This window comes from Parus major, chromosome 23 (genome assembly GCF_001522545.3).
Source record: "Parus major isolate Abel chromosome 23, Parus_major1.1, whole genome shotgun sequence".
NCBI lineage: Eukaryota > Metazoa > Chordata > Aves > Passeriformes > Paridae > Parus > Parus major.
In genome coordinates this window covers 345,340-354,102 of record NC_031791.1, presented here as the reverse complement: position 1 = coordinate 354,102, position 8,763 = coordinate 345,340, and the positions used below count along the sequence as shown (strand labels likewise).

The following is an 8,763-nucleotide window of genomic DNA, read 5'->3' as shown; positions in this document are numbered from 1 at the left end:
CCAAACCAGGAGCACACCATGAGCACCCCTCACTGCTTCCTGTGCAAACTCCAGCTGGGAAGGGTGTGACCCTCAGGAATTCACACTTTTCTGTTGCCTCGTGGTCTCCCACAGACAGGACAGAATCCTGGGAAGCTCCAGTTCCAAAACCTCACCCCTGCAGCCTCGTGGGCTGCATGTCATGAGAGTCACAGAGCAGAATGTTTCTTCTTCCCCGTTAGAGGGTCCAGGACTCGTGTCCTGGCTGCAAAACGTGTCTGGCCAACTGGCAGGGCCAAAACACAGCCCCAGCCAGAAAACAGGACCAGCAGGGATCAGCCAGGACATCCTCACTTGCCTGCAGCTCTGCTGGGAGCAGAGTCCTCCCAGGTGAACAGCCCAACTCACCCAGGCAGCTGCTGGGAGGGGAAGCTGCTCCAGCCTGAGACACAACTGCCCTTCCAGGTGGGGCCAGGGGAACAGGGTGTGATCCTGGAGGTACCAGGGACAGCAGGAGATAACACCTCCTCCAGCCCCACTGGGAATCCTTTCTCAGTGCCCACCCTGGGCCATCTCATTCCCAGCAGTGCCCTGCAGCTCAGGGCTCTGAGGGCTCCTCAGGGACCCCCTGCTCCCAGCACGACTCCAAGGGTCCCACGAGCTGTTGGGCTCTGTCAGGCAAAACCCCTGGCAGGCCACATCACAGTGAAACAAATAATAATAATAGAAAAGTAATAAATAAATGTAAAAAAAGAAGGCAACACATGGCTCGAGTCTTTGGCAGCTCTGGGTCCCAGGGCTGACCCGGCTGAGGCCGGGCTGTGACAGGGGAAGGAACTGGCTGGAGCAAGGTGCAGGCACAGCAGGCACTGGGAACATCACAGCACTGCTAGGGAATGCCTCCTACCATGCTGGTGTCAGTTTTGGCTCCAAAGGAAGGGATTTCACTCTTGGGACTGGGTGGGGTCCCGGTATCTGGCTGGATGAATCCTCTTCTGTCTATCAAACTGCAAAACAGGAAGGGAAGGGGAGCTCAGGGAACAAAGACTGAAGCTGGGAGCTCACAGGCCACAGGGAAGGCTCCTCTCCCAGGAGCTGCTGAGCACAGGGCTCCTGTCCATCCCACGAGCCACACACCCCATCCCATGAGCCACAGACCCCATCCCACGAGCCACACACCCCATCCCATGAGCCACACACCCCATCCCATGAGCCACACACCCCATCCCATGAGCCACACACCCCATCCCACGAGCCACACACCCCATCCCATGAGCCACACACCCCATCTCACGAGCCACAGGGAGCTCTGGGCCACCACAGACCCAGAGGGCAACATGAAACCAAGGTGAAACAGAAATGAACTGGAGTAAAACGCTGTTCTCCTCCCCACAGCCTCCCTGCCTGGCTCCCTGAATGCACAGATTGACCAGCTCTGAATGGCAGCACTGCATTTTGGCACCTCTGAGCCCACCTGGGGACACTCCAGAGAGCAGGGCTTATTATAAATAATAATTTTATATTATAAAATATAAACCACACTTTACTCTGCTGCTGTTGCACTGAGTTAGCACCACTGAGCACTTCACAACTCCAAACTGGATCCTCCAGGGATCCCCACATGCCCAGGACAGGCTGGGAGCTCCATGCAGCTCCTCAGCTGCAGAGAGCAGAGCAGGGCCTGACTCTGCCCAACTGCACCATCTTGTGACGAAGCTGTCCTGGCCCAGGAGCACCCAGAGCCAGGGTTTGCTGGGGATCCTGAGCACTCCTGCTGCTCTCAGGGGTGCTGGAGCCACCTGAGCTGGTGGGGATCTCCTTGGCTGTTTGCCAAAGGCTCCAGCCCCAGAGCACAAACATGCCAAGGATCTCAGGATCATGGAATGGGTTGGGGTGAAAGGGACCTTAAAGATCACCCTGCAGCCCTTGCCAAGGGGACAAGCAGTGCCTGTGCTGGATTGACCATCTGCTGCCAAGACCATTGGTGCTGCTCTTCCCCTTATCCAACTGCAGGATTTGTCTTATCTCCAAGTTCCAGACCCAAACTCATCCAGTTCCAGCACAGTTCATGTCCTACTCATCCATCTTCAGCCTTTCTCTGCAGAGTGGGAAGCTTTCCTCCTCCCCATCAGAGCAGATGTGTTTGTGCTGACAGATCTGTCCTTGCCAAGGCTCCTCTCCCTCAGCAGGATGCAATTCCCAGTGCCTGGAGGTGACAGGCTCTTACCTGGGATGGAATGGTCCACACAGCACTGCACAGCAGTTCGTGAGGATGCTTTTATGGCTGTAGGGATTGGCAAACTCCGAGCCCCTCTTGCTTGACCAGGACCCTTTGATCTGAAAGGGATGGACACAGGTAAGGAGGGGAAGGACGTGAGAGCAGTGACACCACAACGGATCCTTGTAGAGGAGAAGGTTTGTCCTGGAGCAGAGGGAGGACATCTGCAGGCACAGCAGCCACGTGCTGCCTGCTGAGGTGCAGCAGCTGTGCCCCTGCTGCTGTCACTGTCACCACTGTCACCACCTGCCACACCAGCCCATCCTCCTCCCCTCGTGGTGTCCAAGGCTGGCAGCGCCCACCGGAGCAGGGCTCAGCCTCAGGCTGAACAAACAGCGAGGGGATTCCCAGCAGAGCCTCCTCTGCCCCACCCCAGCAGCTGCCACATCTGGATCAGGCTGCACTGGACCATCACCAGCACATTTCCTCCTCTGGTTTTACTTCCTCTCCCTGCCTGCAGCACTGGGCTGGAGCCACGGGCCACTGGTGCTCCCAGAGCTGGGGAACAAACTGAGCTTCACTCACACAGCCCTGAGCACTTCTGTCACACCTCAGTGAAAGGTGGAGGGGAAAGGGGAAAAAGCAAAAACCAAAGGGATGCAAACACGCCTCCTGCAGTGCTGGAAGTTCCCAGCAAGGATTACAGGTACTTCTGGCCAGAAGGGCAAATTTTGATTCTGAGGATCAGACAGATCCTGCTTTTCCATACAATCTGCCCCACTCAGGGCACTCCTTTGGTCCTTGGAGTCTGTGCACACCCCAGATTTGAAGGTAACTCTCATCAGATGTCTGTACATCATTTGCTAATTAGAGATGAGGAACTGGCAGACACAAAGGGACTGGCCCAGGGTCTCAGAGGAAACCCGTGGTTACACAGGATGCTGAATTCAGATCACCCAGCTCACACCCAAATACTCCTCTGGGCCAGCCTTGCCACAAACAGCCTGGAAAAAACACACCCGTGACGGTTCTAACTCAGCCACCTGAAAGTGCAGCCGTGGGCACAGGCTGTTTGCTCTGCACTGGGTTATCCCAGGCAGTGAAACACCGCACTCAGGCAGCCAGGAATTCCCTGAACACCTCCTCAGGATGGCTCATGGGCAGCCTGGCAGCAGGACAAACATCCAGGTACTTACATCTTCGTTGGTCGTCAGGTTGGAGGCGACTAAGTAAGTGTGAAAACCTGAGAGGCCCAAAATAGACCAGACTGAGAAAAAACAAATCACCAGCTCCAGCACAGTGAAACAAAAGTCAAGGAAGTCTCAAGGAACAAAATCACCCCACAGGGAGAAGCAGAGGATTGTTTGGGGAGGTTTGGGCAAGCTGGTTTGCAGGGATCCACCAAGGCACAGCTCTTCCCTTTCCTCCTAAACTTACAAACTGGGAAACAACTTTGTCCCACCCTTGGTCCCAGGTAGCCAGGGGATTAAATTAAATTGGGGAAAGGACACCAGGGCGACCTGCAAAGAGCTCCTGACCCCTCTCTGTTAACGATTAGTGCAGCTGCTGCCAGCAGAAGGATATCTCGCAGGGGTTGTCTTCAGAGTGGCCAGGAACCCATCCCTCTGAGAGCCTGCAAGGCAAAACAGGAGAAGGAATGGCATCCCAGCAGGCAGCCCTGCCCCTGCAGCCACAGCTCCACCCCCGTGGAGGAACAGCCGCAGTCTGGAAGGCGCAGCAGCGCCAGGACGCGGCTCGGGGAGGCTGGAGCTGACGGGAAGGGTCAGGGTGGATGCACCACCAGCTCGGGGAAGCCAATCCCACCCCCAGCTCCCAAAGGGCCTCTGCAGGCAGGCACAGGCGGAGCAGAGGTTCCCCGGAGCCCCTCAGCCATCCCTGGTGTGTCCCACCAGCCCGGGCCCTGCTGTGTCCCCCGGAGCTGTGCCGGGCACCCCCGGGCCGGCACTTACGCAGGGTGAGGTGGGTGACAACGCAGGCGAAGATGAAGGCGGTGAGGAAGGACAGGGACAGGATGAAGGCGTAGAAGTAGCGGTAGTTGCGCTTGCCCACGCAGTTGCCCACCCAGGGGCAGTGGTGGTCGAATCTCTCTGGAACAGAGGCTCGTGGTGAGGGGGGCTCGGGCCACCTCGCACCCAACTCGGAGCAGACTCTGCCCAGCCCCACAAAACGAGGAGCTGCAAACAGACCCTGCTGCAGCCCGAGGGCAGAACCTCCCTGCAGCACCGAGTCTGTACCAGCCTGGGGACGGCCAGGCCACACACCACGAGCAGCCTGCTGCAAACCCTGTGTTTGTGGAGGCCTGCACTGCATTTCACAGAGCCCTCCTCCCAAAACCAGAGAACACAGAGCCCTCCTCCCAAAACCAGAGAACACAGAGCCCTCCTCCCAAAACCAGAGAACACAGAGCCATGGAGTCCTGGGTGTGCTGCCCCTGCCCAGAGCCAGTGCACTAGGGCTGCTTTCAGTTTAAATGCAAAGGAGGCAGACCACGTAGTATCTTGTTTTATAATCCTTCAGGAGAAGCAAAAAGCAATCTGTCCAGGGACACAAGTGACAGGATCAGTGACAGGACCAGGGAATGGCTGGAGCTGTGTCAGGCCAGGCTCAGGCTGGATTTAGGGAAAGGTTCTTCCCCCAGAGGTGCTGGCACTGCCCAGGCTCCCCAGGGAACGGGCACAGCCCCGAGGCTGCCAGAGCTGCAGGAGCCTTTGGGCAGTGCCAGGGGTGCCCAGGGGGATTGCTGGGGAGTCTGTGCAGGGCCAGGAGCTGGATCAGGGATCCCTGAGCCCTCCCAGCTCAGGATCTGCTGGGATTGCCCCCCCAGCCCCGCTCACCCACGCAGTTGTCGCAGACGCTGCAGTGGGAGGTGCGAGGTGGCCGGAACATCTTGCAGGTGTAGCAGTACTTGAGCTTCACCACGTACTTGTTGATCACCACCTCCATGGTGCGGGCTGGGGGACGGTACGTGGAGCTGCCCATGCTGTCTGCAGGGACAAGGAGGGACACTCACACCCCTGTGCCACCCCTGTGCCACCCCTGGCTGCCTCCCAGCAGGGGCTGGGGTTGGCACGAGCTCTCCTGGCTTTAACAGAACACCAGACAGGATTTGTTGCAGGGTGGGAAGCCAAGAGGAAGCAGAAAGTGCCCGGTGCTGTGGGAACTGACAAACAGCGAGTGCAAAGCAGCAGCCCAGCAACAGCAGCTCATCTCTGTGTGTCCAGAGGGTCACAACAGGCAGCCTGGCTCTGAAGGCACCTGTGGCTCTGCCACAGCTGCAGGAGCATCCCTGCCACTGCCAGCACACAGCCTGTCACCCCGCAGCTGCAGCACTCCCAGCCTGCAGGGACTCCCCTCCATCACTGTGGGGAAGGACAGCAGCAGGTCCAGCAGATTCCCTGGAATTTGGTATGTTTGTGTTCACAGCACAAGAGGAATCCTCCTCCTCCCTGTTTAAATTGAGGATTTTTAGGGGTACTGCAAGTTACATCTCTGTGTGCTGGCACTCCAATATTCCCTGGGGGCTGGAGACTGTTCCTGTACACAGCAATAGCTGGAAACCCCTGGTATCATGTTTGCAGTTTTGGGATTTATTCCTTTTAGTCACTCCCAAAAAAGTACCTTTCCAACTGTGAGGAATTCTTTGAAAACAGTGATGCAACAGCGAGCATGTTAAGAGGATAATAAGTGGATTATATTAGCAGTAACAGCTGGCACATCAGGCAGCATCTGCAGCCAGATTACTGCTTTAGGCCCTTATAAATAGAAACATGGATCACCACTCTGGGGATATTTAAAAACCATTTTTAAAGTCAGATGTAGAATTACTGCCTTGCATCTGTCTTCAGCGGGACAGATTCAAGCTGTCTCACATCAGCTTTGCTGAGGCATTTGTTCCAACCTGTCACATCACCAAGGTCCACAGCTCCTGGATGCAAACACCTCCTTGGCTGTCCCCAAACCAGCGTGACAGAGCGGTTTTTAGAAGAGGACAAACATTAGGCTGCTCTAAAGAACACCCTGCAGCACAGCAGGCTCAATGGCAAATCGCAGTACCGAAAAGCATTAATTATCCTTCAGCTCTGGGACTGAACAGGAACAAAGAGCACCTGAGCTGCTCTGCAGATCCTCTCTGAGGCACTGCCTGCTGTGCCAGAGGAGCTTGCTGCACCTCTTATCGTGACTGGCAAACACTGTCAAGCCTGACAATCTGATACTCTGGATTTTTCTCCTCCTGGACAAACCTTACAGAGCCAAGACCCAAAAAAGGAACCAAAAACTGAAAGGTGCAAAGAAACAGGGCCAAGCGTGAAGCCAAGCACAGGAGAGGGATCAGAGCTCTCACCAATTCGCTTCTCCAGATCTGCAGCCTCACTGGGGGTGGCTCTGGGCAGGATTCCTGGGTCTCTGAAGCTTGTCTGGAGCAGGCAGCTGATGACAAAGAAGAAGAGGACGGCGGCGATGATGGGGATGGCCAGGGTCAGGTGACTGGCAAGGAAGGGGCAGCTGTTAAAAGATAAATAAAATGGAATTGTTATCAATCATTGCACAGAGCTGCTGTCAGCTGGGACATCACAGCATGAACTGTCACGGGGTCGTGGGCTCAGCAGCCGAGCTGGGGCAGCTTTCCCAGAGATGGGGACTGGTGTGATCACACCCCACACCAGGCCAGCTCCATCACCCACAGGTGGCAGCTGAGGACAGCAGAGGACACAGCCCTGCACACACAGGGCCACTGTCCCCTCCTGCAGAGGGCTGAGCAGCACCCAGAGCCAGCACAGGATGGGCTACCCCAGTCCTGATGGCTGCAGGCAGTGCTCAGGCTCTGCAGCACTCTGAGAGGATTAAGCAACTTTTGTTTCACCTCCCCAGCTCAGCTGTCCAGAACAAAGCACCCAGCAAGCAACAAAACGCCTTCAGTCCAAGCCTGAGCCCCTCAGTCACCCACAGAAAGGTCTGTGAGCTTGTTGTCACCTCTTTCCTGGGAGAACCTCCAGAGCCCAATCTGCCCCACTAGAACAAGAATCACAGAAATCATAGAATCTCCAAATGGTTTGGTTTGGACCTTAAAGATCATCCCATCCCACCCCTGCCATGGCACTTTCTCCCAGGCTGCTCCCAGCCCTTCCAGCCTGGCCTTGGACACTTCCAGGGATCCGGGGCAGCCACAGCTGCTCTGGGCTCCCTGTGCCAGGTTTTCCCCTAGAAACCATGAAGTGCAGACACAGGCAAGATGTATTTGCTGCACACCCAGCAAACCGGAGCCTTTGCAGCAGAGAAATCCTGCTAAAATAACGATTTGGAGAGCCCCAGGGCATCCTCAGGCAAGAGAGTGACTCGGCAAGAAGGGAGGCAGAGCAGATGTTCCGTGTCCTCTGCCTGGCCACACAAAGCTGTTGCTGTGCCGAGCTGCCCGTCAGCCCCCGACCTGGCAGAGAGAGCTGAGAGGGCACGGGGGATGCTGAGAAAGGGATTTTTCCATCGGGATGCTGAGCCTGCTTCCCGCAGCTGCCTGTCCCTTTCAGCTCATCTGACTTCTCAGAACCTCTAATCCGATCAAACACTTTCATCTCCCCACCAGCAGGCTCGGGCAGCTTTCCTGAGACCTGCAGGGATAACGCCGTGCTCCAAAGGCAGGCGGGGCCCCTGCTCCAGGGGGAAGCGGCTCCCATCCCTCCCGGGACAGAAACGGGGGCAGGACAGAACCCTCCGAGGGTCAGGAACGCACGGTGCCCCTTCCCCGGCTGCCCAGGGCAGCACAGGACACCTGGGGACGCTCCTGGCTCTGCTCAGGCTGCAGGAGCAGAGAGATTCCCTAGACCCGCTTTCCAAAGGAAAAGGAAAACTGCATCTGGGGGGATGCTGTTCCCTGGTCCCCAGGCTCTGCTGCACGATGGGGCCGAGCTCCAGTGCAGACCCTCGAGGTGAGACCCTGCAGGGTTTCACCATTTAGAAAAACCTCTTTTCCCAGATCCCAGTGGTAGACAAAGCCCACGAGCTTTGGGGAATTCCTGCGTGCAATTTTAGGCCAGTTCTCTTCTTGGGAGCAAGAGGGGAGACTTGGGAGCTGTATTTAGAGGCCAGGGGGGCATCCTAGGGGGATGTTAAACCCTTTCCTGGGGCCAGACCGAGCAAACACGATGCAGAACAACCCCTGCCCCCCATAAACACAGCCGGGGGAGGCGATGGGGCAGTGCCGGGGGGCCTGGGGGCTGTGCCGGGGGACAGGGCTGGGGGCAGAGGGGAGAAGGGCCAGCGGGGACCCCGCGGGGGGAAGGCGGCCCCCAGCCCGCTCCCTCCCAGCACGGCCCAGCAGGGACCCAGCTCAGCCGGGCCGGCCCGGGGCAGGCCTCGGGGACGGGACAGGCGCTGCTCGCAGCCCCGGGGGGCCGGAGCCGAGGCCCCGAGCCCGCCGGCCCCAGACTCACTCGAAGGCGAAGAAGAGGCCGCTGGTGGCGAGGATGAGGCCGAGCGTGAGGGCGAAGACGCCGCTGTGCCGCGCCAGCATGAGGCGGCCGCCGCAGAAGAAGCGGTTGCGGCCCGGGAAC

The 8,763-nt window shown here is 57.6% G+C and overlaps 1 protein-coding gene across 2 annotated transcripts in view; it reads right to left on the bottom strand.

Moving 5' to 3' along the window:
- The window catches only part of ZDHHC18 (zinc finger DHHC-type palmitoyltransferase 18), an 11,139-nt gene extending 2,382 nt beyond the window's left edge, over window positions 1–8,757 (bottom strand). For both annotated transcript variants that reach the window (XM_033519594.1, XM_033519595.1), the window contains exons 1-8: window positions 8,644–8,757; window positions 6,561–6,721; window positions 5,053–5,202; window positions 4,168–4,305; window positions 3,782–3,830; window positions 3,394–3,496; window positions 2,207–2,316; window positions 887–986 (exon numbers count right to left, since the gene is read on the bottom strand). In XM_033519594.1, the coding sequence (XP_033375485.1) occupies window positions 887–986; window positions 2,207–2,316; window positions 3,394–3,496; window positions 3,782–3,830; window positions 4,168–4,305; window positions 5,053–5,202; window positions 6,561–6,721; window positions 8,644–8,723 (891 nt within the window). In that variant the 5' untranslated portion in view covers window positions 8,724–8,757. The remainder of the gene's footprint in view (window positions 1–886; window positions 987–2,206; window positions 2,317–3,393; window positions 3,497–3,781; window positions 3,831–4,167; window positions 4,306–5,052; window positions 5,203–6,560; window positions 6,722–8,643) is intronic.
- Window positions 8,758–8,763: the final 6 nt, after the last annotated feature.